Here is a 25,216-nt window from a genome sequence, read left to right as displayed (position 1 = left end):
TTCTCTTTAAATGTATTCAATGTCCCCGCATTCACTGTACTCTGGGCGAGTGAATTCCACAGATTTGTGAACCTTTGACAGAAGTGATTTGAAACATACGTTTCAAATCTGCCAACCCTTATACTAAAACTACAACCTCTCGCTCCAAATTGCTCCACAAGTTTCCTTTCGAAGTCTGCTTTGTCTTATTTGCCACAATTAGGTCTCCTCTCTTTCTTCTAACTTTCCAGACAGTATGGGCATAAGCTGCTCAACCTCCCTTCAAAACAAACCCTTCGCCTCTGTAATCAAATTAGTGAATCTGCCTTCAATGCAACTACATCCCTCCTCACATCAGGGCACCAAAAATGGATGCAATACTCTAGGTGCATTGTCACTAATGCCTTCTCCAGTCGCAGCAACACATCCTTACTGTGTTCATTCAGCGATAAATGCTAAAATTCCATTTTACTTCCTTAGTACTTTCAGTACCTGCATTCTAGTTTTCCACAGTTTGTGAATGAGGACGCCCAGATCCTCTGCACTGAAGCATTCTGAAGTTTTTCTCTATTTGGATAATACATTGTCTTTCTATTCCACTAACCAAAATTGAGAACCTCAAACTTAGATTTCATCTGCCAGACTTTAGCCCATTCACCGTGCCTGTTCTTATCCACCTGTAAATTTCTTATTTCTTCAAAGTATAACGCTGCATCTGTTTCAACTCAACAATATAAGTCACAGACATTCTCTGGTTTATTTCTCAGAGAAATGCCTTAACCCAAGAGTCAGCTTGCTTGCTTTAAAAATTAAAATGAAGCTTAACAGTTAGCGGTCAATCATTATTATAATAGTGCATTCTCCATGGTAACATCTTGATTAATTAGAGTCCACTTGCCAATGAACCAGTACTCGCTTCTCAAAGTATTAGCATTTTCCATTTACAGTGATATTTCTTCCAAATTGCCTTGATGAGTACAAGATGAAAAGCTTTAACAAAATAGATCTTTTTAAAGTAATACTCAAATCCTTTGATTCTGATACTGGCAAGAGCTGCAAACTCCTACTAAACAGGTAGGCAAGATTTGAGCAAGGAGAAGCAGTTAACATTCTGGTTACGATCTTTCATCATGGGTGGAAAATATTACAGCAAGTATAGGTTTCAGGAAGCACAGGGAATTGGTGGGGGGGGGGGGGGGTGGGGGGAGGGAGTGGAAATGATGCTGAATGCCTCAAATTTATCTACAGTCATAATCTTGAAATCCTAGTTTCCTGCCATTTTAACACACCTTTCCATTTCTCCTCTGACCTCTCCATTCTTGGCTATCTCTACTGTTACAATGACTTTGTCACTCAATATCAATTAAACATCATACCGAAGGTATGGTACTCCGATCTGGTCATAGTACTCCAAGGGGGGGTCTAACCAGGGTTTTATATAACTGCAGCATAACTTGTGCATTCTTGTACTGCAGTCTTCTAGACATAAAGGCCAGCACTGCAATAGCTGTCTTGATTATTTTCTGTTCTTGTGCATGGTACTTTAAAGATCTTTGCACCTGAACCCCCTAAGTCTCTTTGGACATCCATAGAATTTAACTTCATATAATCGAGGAGACATGGCCAATGAAATGGGCGCAGGAAAATCAAAGTGAGCTACTTCAGGATGGATTCCTTGTAGATTCTCAGCACAGAGGAATTTTCCCATTTGTGTGCCATCAGATTGATTGGGTTCCCATTCAATACAGGGAGGTAACTAATTGAAGCTATTAAAGCCAATTTTGCTAGTGGTCAACTGGCCACCTTCACTGGAGCAGAAACAAACTGTTTATTGGACTATTTTCTTGAAGGCAGTTAATCAGGCAGCCTACACCATGAATAATCCCTGCACTGACCCCACTCACACAACCCACGTTTGCTCCTGACATCAGAGTCCCAAAATCTGGGAAAATTCAGTCCATCTTCTTTTCCCCTTCACCAATGCTACCTGACTGCAAGTATTTCCAGCATCGCCTGTTTACTTTTCAGATTCTGAGCATCCTCAGTATTTTGCTTTTTGCATTTCAATAATTAAAATTCGTATTAATTCAAAACATCAAAGGATCAAACTTTCATTCTGTGCTCTCAACAACATATAGTGTCATAGAATCAGTTGTACAGTACGGAAACTTGTCTGTGTCGACAAGATATCCTAATAATTATTGACACATTTTATTTTTTGATAATCATTTTCTGAAGGTTTCTACTCAATGCCTTTCAGCAAGTCATCAGAACTCGTCACACTCATCAACAGAGAACAGATTTCAACCTCAAAAGGCAGTCCACTTAGGGACTGGGATGACCTCCAGGAATTGTCCGTTGAAATAATGGCCCTGATTTCAGGGCTTTTGAATTAACTCAAACCACAAACCACAAGTGACGAGGCAGACTATTCCATTTAATTCCATCAAGTATGACTTTCAATAACAAAAAACAGTAATACCATCATCTTGTACTTTACTGGTGTTGGTTTCACTTTGTGCTCACCCTCAGACTTTGCTCTACCTTACTATCCTCCTTTCGATACTGGTACTTCGGGATCTGCAATTTGGATGCCCGAGTGGAGAAATTATGAATCATTTCAGCAAAAGATCAGGCTATGCCCAGAATGACACCAAAGGATAGAAACTGCTCATTATTGCAATAATTTTCCACAGTGTTGCAGGTCCTCAATACATTAAATTTGTAGAGACAATTCTTTTGACATCACGATGAAGCAGATTTAATAATATATTTTCCATTTCTAAAATGGTTCAATAATGTAAATAAATTTAAATTAAATAACGCACTCATGTCTAAAGTTAGAGCAGAGAAAGCCAGGAGAGTAGTAGCTGTATGGATAGATGGATAGAACATTAATTAGAAGTATTTACTCAGTCTGACAAAAGGCTAGAAGTGGTGCATTGTAGGAATTGATGCTTGGACATTGTTGTTCATTATGGATGACAATAAATGCTGGCCTTTTCAGTAAAATACCTCAAATGTGGAGATAACACCTGCAAACCTGGATCTGGCCTGGATTTCCTTTACATCGTTACCAGAATGCATGACAAACAAGGGCTGCAGAATATAAATGGTCTTGTCAGAATCTCCTCAGCAGTTTACAAGTGTCTTGCTGAGGGACAGTGGTGGTAGGATGGATGCTGTTCTCTTTAAAAAGGATTCATTTGGCCCCAAGCCATTGCTACACCCTCAGGCAAAGCCTTATCAATGCAAGTCGTATGCTTGGAGCACAGCTTGCTGACCTGTGGGAAGATTCTGTCTGCCCATTGAGCTCTTTTATTCAGTCATAATTGCAATAGTCTAAGACCATATGGCAATGATAGGCTTGCATTACAGCTAGCATTAATTTCATGACCTCAGTGTGAGCTCCCTCTGGAGGACTTAGATAGCTGCGTTAGAATAAAAACTAAAACATTTCCCATGTGATACTGCCTCACAGTTGGTTCAGCAACTGTAGTCATGGAGTTGGCTGCTATTTCCAACACTGAAAAGGGAGAAGTTTCAAGTTTTGCATAAAGCCTGATGCCATCCTTCATGATCCTTGGCCTTCATGACCACAACAGGTTCTGTGGATTATTTGATAATGCACTCAGCATTGTTGTGTTTATGTGCACCCATCAACTTTCTTCTGCCCTATCAAAGTCCATTACCTGAGAGACGGAATTCGCCCCCCACTGACTATCTCTTCCCTGGTCTGGCTGCATTCCAACCATTCCTTGTGTTTCACCACACGCAGATTCAAACTTCCTAAAGCACTTACTAAGCTTCAACAGCACTAAGACTTGAGATAAGAGTCATAATTCAAGTGTCATAACATAGGATGGTTTCCAATAAGCCTAATAAAGTATTCAGGAAAAACATCGCCATCCAGAGAGTGACTTGAATGCAAAATTTTCTGGCACATGGTGTAGTTTAGGCAAATAGCAATCTGCATCCAAGAGCAAACTGGAGGAACGCAACAGGAGAAAAAAATAGAAGAATATGCTGATAGTCACGGAGCTTAAACACTGACATGACCAGCCAAGTGGTGTTGGCCTTGATAGATAAGTTTTTGTTATAAAATTCAGTCATGCTATGTAATGCTAGATTGTCATCTGACCCTAGTTTGTGGTAACTATTGTCACTGGTTATAGACTGGAAACATACTATGACCAATTTCTATCAAATGCAAAAAAAAAAATTTAGAACAGAAGCTCAGAATGTTGTATTATTTAATGGACTTCACCCTTTCTAAATTAACCAACACTCCAGCAGATTGATACCTAAATTGCTTATTTCCATTTAAATTTAACAAAACATATAACTTCAATGGACAATAGTTATTCCCTTTAAACAAAAAAAGCTCCAATATGGATAGATATGTGCTTCCTTACTTCCACTGTAATTGTTTTTATAACATCTCCCATTTAAATGTATTTCAGCACTTTTATTCAGTACAACCTGTTTACTTTACATCAAACTACATTGATGTGCGTGCTGATACATGAAATTTAGTGCAAAGTTCAATTTCTTCTATATCATCCTATTAGAACTCCAGTCTTACTAAAATAAGGAAATGGAATAATATATCAGAGAAAGTATGATTCAAATTAAGTGCATACACTTGTTATGCCATTTAATATCTGTGTCAGGAAAAACACTGAAAACAGGCCATTCCCAAATTACTGAATCTTAAACTCAGCTAATTAAATAGCATGACCATATTTGTACAAACAGGGAATATATTACCAATGGTCGAGGCTCATATTGCTATAGGGTCAATGCAATCTCACCATTGCAAGTTAACAGGATAAGAGCTTTCCACAGAAATCAAACAAAAATAGTCTGGACACTTATGTTTTTAGGACACAGTGGCTCAGTGGTTAGCACTGCTGCCTCACAGCACCAGGGTCCCAGGTTCGATTCCAGCCTCAGGTGACTGTCTGTGTGGAGTTTGCACATTCTCCCCGTGTCTGCGTGGGTTTCCTCCAGGTGTTCCGGTTTCCTCCCACAATCCAAAGATGAGCAGGTCAGGTGAATTGGCCATGCTAAATTGCCCATAGTGTTAGGTGAATTAGAGGGAAATGGGTCTGGGTGGGTTATTCTTCGGAGGGTCGGTGTGGACTGGTTGGGCCGAAGGGCCTGTTTCCACACTGTAGGGAATCTAATCTAACTCCCATAAAACTGCAATTGCTTCAGAGAATTTTAGCAGATTCATTCTTCAGCACTTCACTCGGCTTCTCCAGTTTCTAAGATGATGCAATTTTTGACATAAAACATTGAAGTGTAATACAGTGCTGATATAAGCCAAGGTTTAATTATCTCACAAGATACATGCGATCAAAAATTTCATTATTTGATTTCTGTTGAAGGTGTCACTGTGCTAAGTTCCGAGCCTGCAACAGCGAGAGGCTTAATTGCGTTGATCTGCCAATGACTCAGACGGAGTTTAATATGCCATCTGCAATGCTTTCAGTGATATTGGCCACCTGACAAAAGAACCAAACAGCTTCAACTTTCTCAACTTGTGTGAGAAAGCAATGCTCAAAATTATTTTAGAATTCCGAAATTCTTTGGCACCTTCAATATTATACATTAATTAACAAGATTTGAAATATGTTCACTGTGACAGGCAGACATAAACAGAAAAAAACAGTAAGATCATCTTCAATTTTACATTTAAGAGACCATAAAGGAACACACACCATGCAATTAGTGCTACACTTAATATGCTGAAGTTCTGTACCCTCAGCTTTCAAAGTTTAATTGACCAGAGCATGAGCTACAGCTGACTGTGCCTTTTAGCTACTAACATGCTGCACAAATAAATTGCATGAGAGAGACAAATGATCTCTCATACAAATTATAATGTTGTTTGCCTAGTTGTTGAAATAAACATAAGTATTCAAAAGGCAAAGAAATACAGGTCCCGTTTTAGAAATAACAAATTATTCAATATCACAAGTGAAATCAGATTATATGTCTGCATTCTACACACATTAGACAACAGGCTTGGGAGTCATTTCAATTCTTTGAAAAATTGAAGTGCACTGTGAAGTGCATTCCTTATTGAAAACACTTGGTTATAGTTAAAACACAAGTCCTTAACGTTTTCTTCAAAACCATGAAAGGCATTGACACCAAACATAGTTGCCTTATTTCCCTTCTTTCACTACCAAATGTGCATGCACAATTCAAAAGGTATAGTCATTTATTCAAGTAGCCTGGGAGTTTATCTAATGATTAATTTCATCACAGAAAAGCTGCAGTTTAAAGTCCTTTCTCTGCTGATTTGAGCTTGAATGGCAATTAACTCACAGTAGGTCTCATGTCTCGAGTTCTAGACATCAAATTTCAACAAAGGTTGATGATTCATTCACTACTTAGTTAGTCCTGTTGTATGTTGACGTGAGTAGACATCAAATGAGAATGGGATTGGGTTCAACTCTGGAGAAAGTGAGGACTGCAGATGTTGGAGATCAGAGTCGAGAGTGTGATGCTGGAAAAGCACAGCAGGTCAGGCAGCATCTGAGGAGCAAGAGAATCGGCGATTCGGGTATAAGCCCGTTTCCTGATGAAGGGCTTATGCTCGAAACGTTGATTCTCCTGCTCGACTTGCTGTGCTTTTCCAGCACCACACTCTTGACTTGGGTTCAACTCTGCCAAGGGTGAAGCTGGCTAGGCCAGCATTTATTGCCAATTCCTAATTGCCTCAGACAGCAGTTCAAGAGTCAACCAAATTGCTGTGGGTCTGCAGTCACATGTAGTCCAGTCCAAGTAAGGATGGTTGTTTCCTTCCCTAAAGGACAGCAATGAACCAGGTGGGTTTTTCCAACAATTGACAATGGATCCCTGGTCATCATTAAATTCTTAATTCCAGATTTATATCGAATCCAAATTCCACCACCTGTTGTGGTGGGATTTGAACACAGGTCCCCAGGATACTACCTAGGTCTCAGGATGAACATAGAGGAACCTCGAATTTTGGATTATCCGAACAAAATCGCGATGCATGGCTAAACTATGTTGTCTGACATTCGATTAACAGAGCGAAATAGTCCCTGCCCATGCCTTCGGATAACCAAGGTTCCTTAGTAATCCTGTAACAATACCACTGGGCAATCACCTGTCCTGTAGATATGCACGAGGTCAACGGTGTAATTAGCACCAAACATACTTTCTGTTTGCAAGAACATAATGAGTTCAGATTATGTGTGAGAAAAAGAGATGATAGGAAGCACTTCTATGCACAAAGGGTGGAAGAGGTTTAGAGTTTTAAGTAAATGTATTAAAGAATATGGGTGAGAGGCAGGTGCATGGAATTAGGCCACAGATCATCCATGGTCTCATCAAAAGGCAGAACAAGTTCCAGGGGCTGTACGGCCTCCTGTTGTTCCTGTGTTATTATGTTCCCATAATAACTAAAAAAGGGTTAGTTAGCTCAGTTGACTGGATGGATAGATTGCAATGCAGAGTGACAATGACTGTATGGATTAAATTCCTGTACCAGCTGAGGTTACCATGAAGATCTCTCCTTCTCAACCTCTTCCCCTCACCTGAGGCATGCTGACCCTCAGGTTAAGGAGAAAGTGAGGTCTGCAGATGCTGGAGATCAAAGTTGAAACTTTATTGCTGGAACAGCACAGCAGGTCAGGCAGCATCCAGGGAACAGGAGATTCGACGTTTCGGGCACAGGCCCTTCTTCAGGAGGTCTCAGTGGAAGATGCCTCTAAGGCCAGTGAGTTTTTAAGGTTTTTATCGCCCACAGGAAGGTGATTCAACTTGGTAGACTCCGCTGTGAATTTAAAATTGGGGGTCGCTCTTTAGGACAGAGATGAGATTCCTGAAGAAGGGTCTGTGCCCGAAACGTCGAATCTCCTGTTCCCTGGATGCGGCCTGACCTCAGGTTAAGCCATCAATCATCTCTCTGTCTTTAATGAGAGAGCAGCCTGTGGTCTGATAGGACTACGGTGACTTTATCTTTACCTTGACAGCAATGATAGATATCGAGCCAGATGAGCCTTACGACACTTCACTCAGTGCTCAACATACCTAACACTTACAGAACAGAAATTAACAAAGCAAGCAACATGTTCAAGAGTACATTAAATAGTGAACAGATGTAGTCGCAGCCAATACACAAAATTCTCCTCAGACCAAGCTTCGGGTGCTCTTTCCAGTTTTGGTCATGGGGACCGTTCAAGCCAAGCCCAGGAGAGGGGAGCCACAGGCAGTGGTAATCACCAATATCCATGAGTTCAGGGAGCAGTTTGTTCTCTGAAGCAGCCCAGAATGCGCTTGATGGACACACCACTCCGGGACAAAGTTCCAGAGCTTGAGGTACAGTTGTCCTGGAGTGAGAGCTCATTGCCATTTCTTTGGACAACTAGGGTGCTGTGGGAGTGTGTAACCCATTTTTGGCCTTGGGTGTGGCTCTTGCCTCCTGGTACAGAAATAGGCTCACCTGCTGTATTTGGCATATGCACTCCCCCTTGGGTGGTTGATAAACCTTCAGTCAAGCTCAGTGGAAGATGCCTCTAAGGCCAGTGAGTTTTTAAGGTTTTTATCGCCCACAGGAAGGTGATTCAACTTGGTAGACTCTGCTGTGAATTTAAAATTGGGGGTCACTCTTTAGGACAGAGATGAGATGATGTCTTTTTCTCTTAGCGGGTTATGTGAATTTGGAATTCTGCCTCTGAAGGTGGTGGAGACAGAGCCATAGTTTTTTTTCCTAAGATCGAGGTGACTAGGTTCTTGTTAGGCTAAGGAATCAAATTAGGATTAAAGCCTATTGGAGGGAGATGGTAATGTTGATACATGAAACAGCCCAGCTGTGATCAGACTAAATGGTGGAGCAGGATTGAGGGGCTGAATGTCCTACTTCTCCAATTCCTCATGTATCAAGTATGGCAAACAAGTCAAGGGCTCAATTCCCACCTGTTCTCTGATCTCTTCCTGGAGTTTCACTTGAAAGAATTGCAGAGTCCCTACAGTGTGGATGCTGGCATTCAGCCCATCAGGTCTACACTGACCCTCTAAACAGCATCCCACCCAGACCCACCCCCATACCCTTATTCCTGCGTAACCCTGCATTTCCCATGGCTGACCCACCTTAGTTTGCACATCCCTGGACACTATGGGAAATTGAGCATGGCCTATCCACGTCAACTGCACATCTTTGGACTGTGGGAGGAAACTGAAGGACCCAGATGAAACCCACAAAGGCAGTGGGAGAATGTGCAAACTCCATCCAGACAATCGCCCAAAGCTGGAATTGAAGCTGGATCCCTGACATTACAGGGCAGCAGTGCTAAATACAGAGCCACCGTGCCTACAAAGAAAATAGTTTGAGTTGATCATCTTCAGGAATCTCTTGTGTAAGAAAGGGAAGGGCATTATGGGAGCATGTGCTCTGATTCATCATTTCGATGGAGGTAGTGCAAGCAATGCCCTTGCTTACATTTGCCGTCAGTCGACGGTTATTTTGCAATGTTATTAGGGTGCCGAAAAATACCATCAGTCCAAATGATGGTGTGCTTTCTGAAACCTGACCCAAGATTGGGCTGGCCGCATGAGAAAGCAGTCAAACCAGTGATGTTGGCGTGAGACTAGAGTCATGTATAGGCCAAGACCAGGTAAGGATGGCAGGTTTCTTTCCAGAAAGGAAAGTGAACCAGTTGGATTTTAATGGCAACTCAAGACCATCATGGTCTTTGTCTTTAATTTTTTTTTTAAATGGAAGATTAAGTTTCTCAAGATGTCAGAGAGAAATTTGGATCTCTGTCCTGTGGATAACAAAGGCCACATGTATGGATAAGCAATAGTACATGATCACAGATGAATTGGTTTGGTATGAATCCACTGGAAGGTTTGTCATTTTTGAATTTAAGAAATGACACTGTGGGCGGAATCTTATAGGGGCCTGAGTGACATGGTTTGTAGGTGATATGTGGCAGATTGGAACAGTAAGTGCAGCAGGTCCATCTCAATATTGAAATAAACTTAAGCCATCTTTTATGGCTTCCACAAGAGGACAGAGGGACGAGGAAGTTATGAGGGGCACAGTTTTACCTTAAGCAGGCAGGTTAGAGGGGATTTGAGGATTTCGTATTTTTCTCTGAGGGTATGGGCACCTGCAACTCATTGCTTTAAAGGACGATAGTGGCAGGAACACTAAGTAGTATTTAGCTGAGCACTTGAAATGCCAGCATATACATGGCTACAGTCCAAGTGCTGGAAAATGGGACTAGAATGGATGGTTGCTTGATGACTAACAAAGACATGACAAATCAAAGGGACATTTTCTGAGCAGTTAAAAACTCTTTGATTCTCTATGACTCTCTCTGACCAAATCCATCAAACAAGCTCAACGCTGAGAAAACTCTGTACAGAAACCAGAACAAGTGAGTAGGCACCACAGAGGCCATGCAACATTAGTGGCATCAGGGGTTGGGTGGGTGACAACAGATGGAAAGATAATGCAGGCAATTGAGAAAGTTGTAGAGTAGGCAGAGTCTTGATGAGAGGTGGCTACATAAACAGAGATAGAGTGAATGTGAGGTGTCAGAGAGAACAAAGTGGTGCTTAACCTGGTAGAGTGGATAAGGACATTATCCCTCTTCCTAAAGTGCTGGCCATACCTCTATAAAGCTAACCCAGGTAGGATTCTTAGACCAGGCTGGCTTGATCTGGTGCCATGGCCTCCGTTGCAAAGATTGGTGAGAGAGATGGTATGGGATGTGTCAGGTCATTAACGAGGTGAGTTTGGTAAAATACAGCGAGACATCTCATTGTGCCTGGCGGTGACAGCACCTCCAACAAACTCAATACAATGTGGACTGAGCCGAAAAAAAGGATGATTCAGGCCTACGGTTAGGTGTAAATAGAATATGTCCCACTATTCTTCCAAGATTTTTTCATTTGTACATGGAATAGGATTTGGAGGTGCTTTTGAGGTTCACATCTTTGAATGCTATTGTCCAAATATTGCATAAGGTAATGATCAAAGACGCTAGTTGCGTTACACGAATGACCAAGCTGTGTGTGATCGTCCAACGCAGCCATAGGTGTTTTCTATTATAATGAAGCCTGAGGTTTTGACAGGTTTATAAATAAAGGAATAATGGACAAAAGCCAAGTAGTCTTGTGAAAGAGACATAATGAAGTCCAAACTTACTGTGAGTATAGTTTCCAATTCTGTGCACCAGAAGAAATTGGAGGTCTGAGGGTGCAATCTGGGACTATGTGCCCAAAGCAGAAGAAGCACAAGGGCACACGATTTCTCTGTCTACCTCCAGTTTAGAACAGAGGGGCAACATTTAGAGAATGGACATAAGAATGAACGCCAGTGTTTGAAGAATAAAGCAGCCAGAAAAATCAGAGAAATGTTGGAGTTTCCTAGTCTCAGAAGGACTGAGAAGTAACCTTAAAGAGCTAATATATTGTAAGTAGCTTGAAAAAGTTATAACTAGAGAAGAACTTTAATTTAAACTTCAAAGTTTTGTCAAGGAGCCTGAATGTCAATCGAGTGAAAGACAAATTCAGGACTTAAATACTCAGAAGCTCTTCCTCATACATATATTTTATTGGCCTCTAGATTAGATTAGATTAGATTAGATTACTTACAGTGTAGAAACAGGCCCTTCGGCCCAACAAGTCCACACCGACCCGCCGAAGCGCAACCCACCAATTACCCTACATTTACCCCTTTACCTAACACTACGGGCAATTTAGCATGGCCAATTCACCTGACCTGCACATCTTTGGAGTGTGAGAGGAAACCTGAGCACCCGGAGGAAACCCACGCAGACACGGGGAGAATGTGCAAACTCCACACAGCCAGTCGTCTGACTCGGGAATTGAACCCAAGTCTCTGGCGCTGTGATGCAGCAGTGCTAACCACTGTGCCACCGTGCCGCCCTAGATGAGATGATGAGTAAAAATATCCAGAATTAATTGGAAGGGCTTCAGTGCTGGTTCTTTATTTCTCGAAGAAACAAAGGATTTAATGGCCTTTCGTTTGTGTTTATCAAATGAAATCTGTTCGTGAGATTGAAGATATTGGAGATTACAAACAAGCTAATAGCACTCTGGAAGCAGGGAGAAATAAACTGATGCAATTCAAATGCTTACATGGAAATCTGTAAAACAGGAGAAAATTGGTCTCATTAAGGAGCGGATCATGCAAGGAAAATAGTAAGCAGGACTCTACCATCACTCAAATGGAATTCAATGTTGGTTGTTCTGTTTTAATGCACGTTTCATCAGTGCGAATTGGCTAGAACATAATTGATGAGCTGTGGATGTTGCTTGGATAACGTGAACTTTCTACTGAACGGGTATAGCATTTTTCTATAAGCGATTTTCCACAGCTCGATTTTCAATAGCACGAGGTTGCAGAGGAACACAATCATCGCTTTATGGTATAATGACTTGTAAAACTGAAAAAGTTATGATTTTCAAATAAGTTACCTACATGGAGAAAGAAGATGATTCAAGATGGCGGCAGCAATAGGAAGTGTTCAGGCTCTGTGGCCCATATGTTCCCAGTCCCGCTCATCTGGCCGGTCACATTCTTCATAGCTCCTTTTTTGTTTTGCTTCTTCATTTCTGTTTTGTATCAAAGTTCACCTTTGCTTCTTTTCTGCAGCAGTGGTGGAGGAAGCTAGTTGTGAAGGCATGCTGTGGCAGTGTGGTGGATCCAGATGTCAGTTCCTCATGGCCATTGTGGCCGTGAGTTTATCGCAGGCTTCACTGTCGGTGGGTCTTATCCGTTCCTCCTGCCAGTGATCTCAGCGGTGGCTATAACGATGGTGGTATGGTGGTTCTGGTTCATTCCTCATGGCTATGGCAGCAGTGTGACAACTTTGGGCGCCAACTGATGTGACAACGGCTTCAGCATTGGTGACTTGGTGGGTCCGGTCTGTCCCTCCTCACTATAGCAGTGACGCTTTGGCAGTGGCCGTGGAGGGAGCAAACGATGAACCTTGTCCTAACTTTGTCTCAGTTACTTATTCTTATAATTTCTGTAATTAAAACAATGCCGAATCGTGTTGACTTATACACGTCTCATTGTACATTCATGAAAGTGGTAGTAAATTGCTGGTCTATTCTATTCTAAAAATTAGCAGCTGAAGCAGATGCCAACAAGCACTCTCGTACTACATCCAAGTGATCCATCTCTGGGATGTCACAGCATTAACATGAAGGGATCACAGCAAAGCCAATCCCCCTTTATCCCCAATAATCAAAAGTCAACATTTCAGAATTTGTTATAACTAGAACATAAAATCCAATGATATAAACAGAGGGAGAAAAGAAATGTAAAGCTACAGCATTAAAATGCACTTTACTTTGAAAGAAAACATGCCTTCATTCCACTGGCTGTCACTGTGGTTTTCCTTGCATGTTGAAACACTATTTTTCCCAACATCGCCTGAGGGCCAAAAGTTCTCTGCAGATTACCAAAATGTCCATCGGTATTGGGATTGATTAATGATTCTTCACATCATCAACATTTAATTGCTTTGGTAATGGAGCATCAAATGGTCTGTTGGATTTGTTTTTGTGTGAATGTGTTCACTATGGAAATGAAATGTAATCTATTGCAGCCATGCAGTATTGTCATCAATTCTTGCCACAGGGTTAATTCAGTGTATACCCATCTTCAAAGTGTTCCAATAATACCACTGAGGAAACTTCAAAAAGCCACAACAAGACTAAAGTATTGTTTGCAACTTTCGCAATCAGGTATCCTTGCTTGGGTTACCATTTTTTTTTCAAGTTCATCGTTCATTGTTTGGTCTATATTTTCTGTTTCCTTTTATACTAAGGTGAAGTAGGTTGTTCTGAAGAAAGGTCATTGGACATGAAACATTAACTCTGTTTTCTCTACAGATGCTGCCAGACCTGTTGAGTTTTGGAACAATTTGGGTTTGGTTTCTGATTTCCAGCATTAACAGGGGTTTTCTTTTTATATAAGTAGCATGTGCACTGCTAGTATTCTTCGTTAAGCTATTTCATACCGTGTGGTATTGAATTGTGCACATCTTTGGTTTTTTTTGAGTAATGACAACATCCAGCATACCTACAATATCTGTTCAATATAATCTCTTTGAAATAAAATCCTGATTTATAAGCCAACCCCAGAAAGCTCTATTAAATGTTACTTTTAGAAATTCATTGTCAGTGACTATACCTACACTTTTCCAAATATGCTGATTGATTTCCTCTTCAGTTTCGGTCTGGGGAATTCACACTTGGTGTTTGAATGAGTAATAATCCGAACTTTAAAATATAATTTGGGAAAGTCAATGCCAGTGATGTACAATGGGCACACGAAATCAATAGGAAAATGTTCTTGGTACATTAAGGCAAACACCAGAAGTCTAGAAATTAAAATTTGTACCAATATGTACAAATTGCTCACTCAAAATTGGTATAGTCACTGACAATGAATTTCTAAAAGTAACATTTAATAGAGCTTTCTGGGGTTGGCTTATAAATCAGGATTTTTTTCAAAGAGATTATATTGAACAGATATGGAGGAGGAAAGGCTCTGAAAGGTGACAGAAAGGAAGGAATATATTATATTTACATTGTGTAATTCATAACCTTCATATATCCTAAAACACTTAAAAAATCCATGAAACTCTTGCAGGATTTACAGACAGCATAGGATGGTTCTTTTCCACCTCTTGACCACACAACAACAGATATGTTCCTAATAATGTGTTTTAATCCATAATTTCAGGGACTGTCAAGAGGAGACAAATGACAAGTTTTCTCCTGAGTTTTTAAAAGGATAAATAAATATGTCTTACGTAATACCCAAACTTCATTCATAACTGTATCCATTCACATGTCACATACCCAGTTACACGCACTTGCACACAAAATTCCAAAAGAGGTTCTCTCCACAGATGCTGCCGGACCTGCTGAGCTTTTCCAGCAATTCTTGTTTTTGTTTCCAAAAGAGGTAACATGCATTTAGGTGTCAAAATTGTTTGCCACACTTGCTTCTCTCGAGATGAAGTCAGGCAAATGTTTCAGGCTCTGATTTGTTCTTGGTTGGCTGAAAAAATAGAGTTTACAGACTAATGAATCTGAATTCATAGCATCTTGTTGCTTGATGGTGTAATTTTGACTAAGTTCACTCCATTTGAGGTTATTGCCAAAATGCCTGACTAAAATTCTGGTTTGGTTCTTCAAGTACATTAACAGATGAAAACTGGAGAGCGAGCTCAAATTCTCGACTTTGCTGATCTGGATCTCTCTCTCTCTCTCTCTCTCTCACTCCTGCTGCTTCAAAAATGTGCCCGAGTAAATGGCCCTTTTTAGAAACCTGACCAGAATATCTATTTCTCGCTGCCCTCAGAAATGGTCTCTGAAGACTTGGTCATTGACACAAATTTGTGCTCAAATTTCACTCTTTCACATGTTATTTTAAGAATAAAGTTCTGACACACTCATTCTTTCAATTTTCACCTGAAGTTAAGAAGTCTAACGGATTATTGTGAACCAGTTTTTTGATTATTTGGATAAGAACAGTCATCAATCCGCAGGAAAGATGTGCTAAATTTCAGAGACGTATCATTGGTATATCACAAACACTTGCCCAACTAGGTGTTACTACTAGACTAGTCTGGTTACAGAATGAAAACTGGTTTGATACACTTGTTTTAATTCAAACTGGAATTCTTTCATTGAAACATAAACTCAGAAGGCTTCAGATTTGATTTTAACAATTAGACAGTGGATTATTACATGAAATAAAAGAAATTTAAATCATATCAATCTAATTTAGATAAAAAAAGGTCCTTGTTAGACTGAGCAAAAGCTTATTTTTTAATGTATTTATTAGATAGTGAGGTCGCTGGCCTGCCCAGTATTTATTGGCCATGCCAAATTGCCTAGAGTGTAGTTCAGAATCAATCACATTGCTGTGGGCCCGGAGTCAGTAAGGATGGCAATTTCCTTCCTTAAAGGACATTAGTGAATCAGGTGGGGTTTTCTGACAACTGACAATAGTTATTAGACATAATTACACTCAATTCCAGACTTTTCGTAAAATTCAAATTCCACTGAGATTCAAATCCCATTCGTTACCTGGGTCTCTGGATTAGTAGTCTAGTGATAATACCATGAGCTGGAAATGTGTTGCGGGAAAAGCGCAGCAGGTCAGGCAGCATCCAGGGAACAGGAGAATCGACGTTTCGGGCATAAGCCCTTCTTCAGGAAGAAGGGCTTATGCCCGAAACGTCGATTCTCCTGTTCCCTGGATGCTGCCTAACCTGCTGCGCTTTTCCAGCAACACATTTTCAGCTCTGATCTCCAGCATCTGCAGTCCTTACTTTCTCCTGATAATACCATGAGGCCATTACCTCCCTTTAATTCGTTGTTCTAAACTAAAATCAATCCTTGTTTACTCTAAACCAAAGAGCAAACTTTCAATGTTTTCTCTCTCCTGTTGTAAAATCTCACATTATCAACAAACGTCTATAACAGTCTGATAACCATATACTGATTTAAAATATGGTTCTGGAAAGACTGACCTAGTTGTTTTGACACCTTCACAAAAGAGATCAACACCAATGTGCCACTGGTTTAAACTCCAAACTATCAAATTAATATGTTAATACAAATGAAAAAAAATCTCACACCTTTCGTCACAATTTAATCCCTTGTCCAAACATTCAGACTGGTTTCCGAGACCTTGTGCAAATCTTTCCAACCAACAGACATGGAAAAGGCCTCGCGACATCTTGACTGCATTTTGCTTTACAACTGCAGTGCTCATTCTGTAAAAACTGAAGTCCATATTTTGTGGGTGTGACATACATCTACTGCAGGGAAAAGCAACTTATTTCTACCTGACAGAGTGAACAGGGTTATACTTAAATGTCTCATCTGAAAGACAGTGCTTGCCCTGTCAAAGGTACTGTTTGGGGTCTAGATTAGAGTGGTGCTGGAAAAGCACAGCAGGTCAGGTGGCATCCCAGGAGCAGGAAAATCAACGTTTCAGGCAAAAGCCCTTCATTAGGAATGAGGCTGGGAGCCTCGGGGATGGAGAAATAATTGGGAGGGGGTTGGGTCTGGGGAGAAGGTGGTTGAGAGTGCAAAAGGTGGATAGAGGTGATAGGTTGGACAGGAGGGTAGAGTAGTTAGATGGGAAGGAAGATTGACAGGTGGAACAGGTCATGAAGACGGTGCTGAGCTGGAAGTTTGGAACTGCGGTAAGCTGGAGGGAGGGGAAATGAGGAAACTGGTGAAGTCCACATTGATGCCCTGGGGTTGAAAGGTCCTGAGGTGGAAGATGAGCTGTTCTTCCTCCAGGCGTGAGAGAGTGGTAGTGGAGGAGGCCCAGGACCTGCATGTCCTTGGCAGAGTGGGAGGGGGGAGTTGAAATGTTCGGACACGAGGCGGTGGGGTTGATTGGCGTGGGTTTCCCAGAGATGTTCTCTGAAGCATTCTGCGTCCGGCATCCAGTCTACCCAATGTAGAGGAGACTGCATCGGGAGCAACGGATACAATAAATGACATTTGTGGATGTGCAGGTGAAACATTGATGGATGTGAAAGGCTCCTTTGGGGCCTTGGATGGAGGTGAGGGGAGCCCATCTTTCGGATGGACTCCCAATCATTTCCCACCTCTTCCTCCACTACATTGATGACTGCATTGGTGCCACCTCGTGCTCTCGCAAAAAGGTGGAGCAGTTCATCAACTTCATCAACACATTCCACCCGGACCATCACTGACACCTCCCTCCCCTTCCTGGACCTCTCCATCTCAATCAACAATGACCGACTCAACATTGACATTTTTTATAAACCCACTGACTCCCACAACTACCTGGATTATACCTCTTCCCACGCTATCTCCGACAAAAATGCTTTCCCATATTCCCAATTCCTCCACCTCTGCTGCATCTGCTCCCAGGAGATCCAGTCCCACCACAGAACACACCAGATGGCCACCTTCTTTAAAGACTGCAATTTTCCCTCCCATGTGGTTGAAAATGCCCTCCAACACATCTCATCCACAGTCTGCACCTCCGCCCTCAAACCACACCTTCAACTGCAACAAGGACAGAACCCTCCTGGTCCTCACCTTCCACCCCAACAACCTTCGCACAAATCGCATCATCCGCCAACATTTCCACCGCCTACAAATGGAACCCACCACTAGGGATATTTTTCCTTCCCATTCTACCACTTTATGCAAAGACCATTCCCTCCGTGACTACCTGGTCAGGTCCACACTCCCCAACAACCAATCCTCCCTTCCTGGCACCTTCCCCTGCCACCGCAGGAATCGTAAAACTTGCGCCCTCACCTCCCCCATCACTTCTGCCCAAGGCCCCAAAGGAGCCTTCCACATCCAAAGTTTCACCTGCACTTCCACCCATGTCATTTATTGCATCTGTTGCTCCCGATGCGGTCTCCTCTACATTGAAGAGACTGGACCCCTTCTCACAGAACGCTTCAGAGAACATCTCTGGAATACCCGCACCAATCAACCCCACCACCCCGTGCTGAACATTTCAACTCTCCCTCCCACTCTGCCAAGGACATGCAGGTCCGAGGCCTCCTCCACCGCCATTCCCTCACCACCCGACGCCTGGAAGAAGAACGCCTCATCTTCCACCTTGGGACTCTTCAACCCCATAGCATCAATGTGGACTTCACCAGTTTCCTCATTTCCCCAGTTCCAACCTTTCAGCTCAGCACCGTCCTCATGACCTGTCCCACCTATCAGCTATACCCTCCTCTCTGACCTATCACCTTCACCCCCACCGCCATCTACCTATTGCACTTAGTCACCTTCTCCCCAGCCGCACCCTCTCCCATTTATCTATCCACCCCTGAGCGTCCTAGCCTCATTCCTGATTTTCCTGCTCCTTGGATGCCGCCAGACCTGCTGTGCTTTTCCAGCACCACTCTAACCTTGACTCTAATATCCAGCATCTGCAGTACCCATCTCTGTCTGAAGATACTGTATGGATTTGTTCATGGTGGGCTGAAGGGCCTGTGCCTATGCTATGCAATGTCAGCTCAGACAAAAGTCAGTGCTGATGTAGAGCACCAAACAAGATGACATCTCTTCAATGGACATGATCTCCCATGGTCTTCTAATTCAGAAGCAAGATGGATTATTTATAATGAAACAATTGAAATAGTATATCATACATTCACAAAATATCACATTTCATAGAATCGCTACAGTGTGGAAACAGGCCATTCGGCCCAACAAGTCCACATGGATTTTCCGAAGAGTACCCCAGCAAGATCCATTCCCCTATCCAATTACTTTACATTTCCCCCTGACTAATACACCTAACCTACACATCCATGAACACGATGGGTAATTTAGCATGGCCAATTCACCTAACCTGCACATCTTGGATTGTGGGAGGAAACTGAAGTACCCAGAGGAAACCCACATAGACACAGGGAGAATGTTCAAACTCCACACAGAGAGTTGTCCAAGGCTGGAATCGAACCTGGGTTCCTAGCACTGCGAGGCAGCAGTGCTAACCACTGAGCCACCATGCTGCCATTTGCTCCCAGGGTTGTGAACGATCAAGTAAGCAAAGGACAACAATGAACAAATCTCTTTCTTTAAGACCATAACTATTACCAGGCACAGTGACAAAGCATGCACCTGAGGCAATATTTAAAAATTATTTCAAATGGGATGTGCGTGTCACTGGCAAGCCCAGCTCTTTTTGGTCACTTCTAAGTGCCCTGAACTGAGCAACTTGCTGAGTAATTTCATTGGGTGCTTCACAGTCAACTGAATTATTGTGGATCTGAAGTCACATAGTCCAAATAAGCAGAAGATGACAGATCACCTTCCTTCAAGGACAGTAGAAGGAACCACATTTCCTTTTACACCAGTTGACAATAGTTGTCATGGTCACCATCACAGATTCTGTATGTTGCAAATTTATGACTAAATACTAGCAAATATTCTGGTGAGGCCTCGACTGATGATCCTTAGAACATTAGCTTGACCTTCTGTATAATTATGTGAGTCACATGACCATTATGTTACTCTCACTGTCTAGCAGAGGATGAAGAAAGGAAAAACAGCAACATAAGAATATCAGAAGTCGAAGGAGTAGGCGTTCAGTCCTCCTGCCATCCCCACCACTCAATAAGATCTTAACTGAATGATCAGCTGAGATCTGAGCAAGTGATTGAAAATGGAGAAGAAACAGAAGACACCTCATCAGAAAATCAGAGATGAGTGAGACCAAATAAAGTAAAGATATTTTAAAAAAAAACGAAGAATGGCAGACAGACCAGAACAGGGGAAAAAAAAAAAATCAAACCTTCCTGAGTCATTATATTTAATCATGTGCCTAGATATTTACATTTTAATAAAAAGAGAATTTTGCAAGAGGTGGGATCCATAATGACTTGGCAAAATTTAAGTTGTACATATCAATGCAATGGGCAGAGTTGGGACTCATATGAATATGCTTGATAATAAAAAGAAAAGTACTGTGGATTCCAGAAATCTGAAATTGAGAGAAAAATGTTGGAGAAACTCAACAGGTCTGGGGAAATCTGCCAAGAATGAGAGAGAGTGAATGTTTTGAGTCTGTAAACACTTTTCTTCTGAAAAAAGAGTTCTGAAGAAAAGGTTTATTGGAATTAATTACTTTAAGTAAACATTAATTCGGTTTCTTCCTGCAGAATGTTCTCTCTTTAATTTTGAATATGATTGAAAAATCTATACAGTAACCGTCAATTTTATGGTTTGACCCCTGAGAATTCTGCTGTAGCTCCAGTAACATTTTACTGAAAGAAGCAGACTCACAATGTATCATGCCTTTAATGACTTTGAGAATCCTTGGGTGATTTTAAAAAGCAGAAGCATTCAATGGATGTCAGAGTTGAAGATGCCAAACAATTCTGCATTTGTCAAAAATTGGGAGTGGCTGCTTCCCTGGTCCAGGAAGTATAATAGCGGTCAGTAAGATGAGGAGAAGGTGGAGCAGCCTCCGTAGATGTAAAATGGGCCCAGTCATATTGTCTGCCACCATTTGAAACTACAGGTCGTTCTGCTGCAACGTGCGTTTCGTCAACGTGAATTGGCTACAACGAGATGGACAAATAGGGGACGCTGTTTCTCAAGTGCAAACTTTTAAAACGTGTGTTGGTTATAGCGTGATTAGATTGCCAAACCTTCAAGTGTTATTTGTATTGTGCGATTCTAATATAGCACAGTCTCACACAGCAACACGACTATCGCGCGATTGAAGAAGTGACTGCAATGCCATATTTTCTAACAGTACCGAGAGTTGGGAAACCTCAAAATGTGAGTCAGCCCCATGTGTAACTCCCCTCGAAATAATGCAAAATTTACTATTGTTTGTATTAGACAATATCAGTCTGAGGAAAAGATACATAAAAATGCTATGAATTTTGACCGACATGCATTCAAGAGTAGGAACTTATAGTTTTGAGTGAAGCGGTGCAGACAAACTTCTGAATTAAGCTGTCTAGACGAGTTCTTACATCATCACCTTTACTCATTCCTGCTGTAATGCATATACCTTGATAATGGTATCAACAAGCACTTCAGCCCAGCCTGTTTCATCAGCAAGAACTATTCACCCAGCAATCCCCATTCTCAGTAAAGCAGTACATTGGGACAGACCTGGAGTGAGATCCAGACAGGTTTTCTCATCACAACCTTGCAGAGAATCCAAGGTACGTGTCACCTGGCTGCCGAAATCCTCCCCGCCATTCATGCACTCCCTCTGCAGCTGTTGGCGAAGGTCATCAATGTCGTACTCATATCCGTCGAGTATCGGCGTCTCCCGGATACTGATGGAGCCGCTGGAGTTGTGACCCTGCAGTCGGGTGTTCCGCACGCTCTCCCGAGTCTGCCCGGCCATCAGCACCGATGGGATGTAGTGGATTTCGTTTGCTGCCTCTGCACTGGCACTTTTCTGTGGCTGTGGAACACGGCGCCGCTTGCACCATCTCCGCCGAGTGTACAGAATCATCACAAGGAACAAAATTGCCAGTAGCAAGGCGATCATCCCTGCCTGGAAAAGAATGCAAGAAAACGTCATCAATCCGACAACAGTAATAAGCTTAATTCAGCAGAATACAAATCATAGATCTTGCCAAAGGTCTCTATGAGTGTTCAAAATTACAATTAGCAATGACGCTGGAGTGTGGATGATAACCCAAGTATTAGCCTATCCTCCAGCAAAATTAGTGTCTACACAGATCAACAGTGAAAGGGAATTCTGAATGTATTTAGGCAATGTCTGAATACATTTATCAGTCAAGCAACTGATCCTCAAATCCACTCATACATTCTCTGTCACAATGTTGCATCTCTGTCTCTATCAATATTCTTCTGGTTACTGTAACATGAATATTCCTGTGTTGGACCTCCGAGAAATCTGTTGAAAACAACAGACAAATGTTGCCAACTCTTACCTCATACGCTTTGGATCTTGAAACCTGTCGAATATCTTGGATCCTTCTTAATGTTTTGAACTTATTTTCCGACATTTCAACTTATAAAAAATCGTACTTGGCTGCACTCAAAATGTTCTGCCCCTTGCAGCTCTCACACAGTTCATAAGCCTACAAACAATAGCATGAACACTGACCCACTTTTCTGATTACATAGGCTCAGGACTCTTGAGATATCACCCTGTTACATTCTAATTTTAAAGATTTGGAGATGCCGGTGTTGGACGGGGGTGTATAAAGTTAAAAATCACGCAACACCAAGTTATAGTCCAACAGATTTTAAGGACATTATTTGAGAAGGCAAAAAAAAAAAATCCCTGCACTCTCATAGGAAGGACAATAAATACAAGTCCAAGTGAATCAATCCTTCAAAATCTTTCTATGAATCCAGGCAGAAAGGTACTTAGTTAGAGACTAAAGATATAATTTTCATATTCCCTTAGTCAGTGGTAGGTAGTATGATGATGGCAGGAACAAATACATAATAGAAGTTTACAACGCTGATGGCAATCAATTGAAAAATAATTTCAGCAAAATTTGCATCATCAGAAAAGAGAAGAAAATGTCATTTGACAGACCTTAGTTCAGAATTCAAATGGATATATAATGCAAATATAACACAAGTGGTGCTCGCCACGAACAAAATGCCACCAAACCAAAATGACGTCCTGTCTATAACATTAATGAATCATGTCACACTTGAATTTCAGTCCGTGTGATGCCAGCTTTGTAGACTGTATATCACAAGACTGATGAATGGTATCAAACAGCATCTTCCTTCAGCTAACACTTACAAACCTCAACAGTGTCCAACAGTTGATGTGATTCAGCAACTGGACATTTGCTAAATAATCCTGAGTGTAAGTAGTATTATGTCGACAACCAATTAAAGATTGTCACTCAGGCTCATGCCATGTCACACGTGGTGTGCAAAAAACTACATATATTAATACATGAAGGCATTTTTCTTTGCAGGCAGAAAGAACATATGCACACACTGCATTCATTTCAAATCAACAAAACAAGTGAATTTATTCTCCAATTAATTTCTCAGAGCAGGCAAGTTCCAGAGTCTTTAGTACCATTGCCAGAATGATACCAGGGCCACAGCCTTTACAGTATTCAGTGCCTCCAAATGTTTCTTGACATCACATGGAGTGAATCGATTTGGCTGTGAACTATTACCTGTGATGCTGGGGACCAAAGGAAGAGGCCAAGATGGATCATCCATTTGGCACCACTGGCTGAAGATTGTTGTGAATTCTTCGAGCCTTATCGTTTGCAATGATTCTTTGGCTCTTCCATCATTGAAGGTGGGGATATTTGTGGATCCTACTTCTCTAATAAAATGTTTAATCGTTTACCACCATTCATGACTTGATATGGCCAGACAGCAGAGCTTAGATCTGATCTGTTAATTGTGGGATTATTTTGCTGTGTCAGTCACTTGTGCTGATGGGCATGCAAGTAGTCCCGTTTGGTAGCTTCACCAGGTTGACACCTAATTTTGAATTCGGTGCTGGTGCTGCTCCTGGCATGCCCTCCTGCACTCTCTGTTGAACCAAGGTTGACGTCCTGGCTTGATGGTCATGGTTGATTTGGGTGGATATGCTGGCTCATGAGGTTACAGATTATGTTAGAGAACAACTTTGCTGCTGTTGATAGTCACAGCACATAAGTAGATTCTCAATTCCAGATATTTTATTGAATTCAAATCTGCCATGGTGGGATTTGATGCCCAGGATTGAGTTGCTAGATTTGTTTGAATTTTTTCCCATTTCACCCTGTGAAAGTGACACACAACGTGGTGGAGGTGAACCTCAATATGAAGATGGTACTTAGTCTCCACAAGAACTGTGCGGTGGTCACTTTTACAGATACTGTAAAGAACAGATGTATCTGCAGCCGGCACATTAGTAAGGATAAAGTCAAATAAGTGTTTTTCATTTTATTGGTTCCCTCAGCACCTGCAACAGATCCTGTCGAGCAGCTATATCCTTTCGGACCAGACCAGCGCAATCACTAATGGGTGGGCTCTGAAATCCTCCAGCCAGAGTACATTGTGCTTTGCAACTCTGTTTCCTCCAAGCGCTGTCCCTCATAGGAGAGCACCGATTCATCCATCAAGGGAGGACAGTAGGTGGCAGGTGGCCTCCTTGACCATGATGAACCAGAAGTCAATGTTGAGGACGCCCAGGGTAAGTCCATCCCAACTGTATACCACTGTCACAACAGCAGCTGGGTCTGTGCTGTTGATAGGACAGGACATGTGCATAGATGATGATTATGGTGTCTGAGACATTGTCTGTAAGATATGCTTCTGTGAGCATGACTATGGTTCTAGCCCCAGATGTTAGCAAGAAGGAATTTGCATTGTCGAAAGGAGCACGAACAGCCAAGTTTCTGGTATTGAGACTGGCTCTAATGCAACGAGGGGTACGTCGGCTTCCAAGAGATCAATTGTGTTAGGGGATTCTGTAGTCAGAGGTACAGACAGATGTATCTGCGGCCAGCAGAGAAAAAGCAGAATGGTGTGTTGTTTCCCTGGTGCCAGGATCAAGGATGTCTCAGAGAGGGTGCAGAATGTTCTCACGGGTGAGAGGGGCCAGCAAGAGGTCATTGTTCACATTGGAACCAATGACATTGGAAGGGAAAAGGTTGAGACTCTGAAGGAAGATTTCAGAGAGTTAGGCAGAAATTTAAAAAGGAGG

At 41.9% G+C, this 25,216-nt stretch overlaps 1 protein-coding gene across 1 annotated transcript in view; it reads right to left on the bottom strand.

Moving 5' to 3' along the window:
* Positions 1-25,216, bottom strand: part of astn1 (astrotactin 1) — a 2,207,527-nt gene that overhangs the window by 1,489,782 nt on the left and 692,529 nt on the right. The window contains exon 3 of the mRNA XM_043700015.2: positions 21,670-22,063. Coding sequence (XP_043555950.2) covers positions 21,670-22,063 — 394 coding nt within the window. The remainder of the gene's footprint in view (positions 1-21,669; positions 22,064-25,216) is intronic.

The sequence above is a fragment of the Chiloscyllium plagiosum genome, unplaced genomic scaffold (assembly GCF_037043375.1).
Source record: "Chiloscyllium plagiosum isolate Xiang-an unplaced genomic scaffold, Cpla_swu_hap1 HiC_scaffold_9, whole genome shotgun sequence".
Taxonomy (NCBI): Eukaryota; Metazoa; Chordata; class Chondrichthyes; order Orectolobiformes; family Hemiscylliidae; genus Chiloscyllium; species Chiloscyllium plagiosum.
The sequence above is the reverse complement of the archived record's forward strand: the minus strand, read 5'-3'. Positions and strand labels throughout refer to the sequence as shown.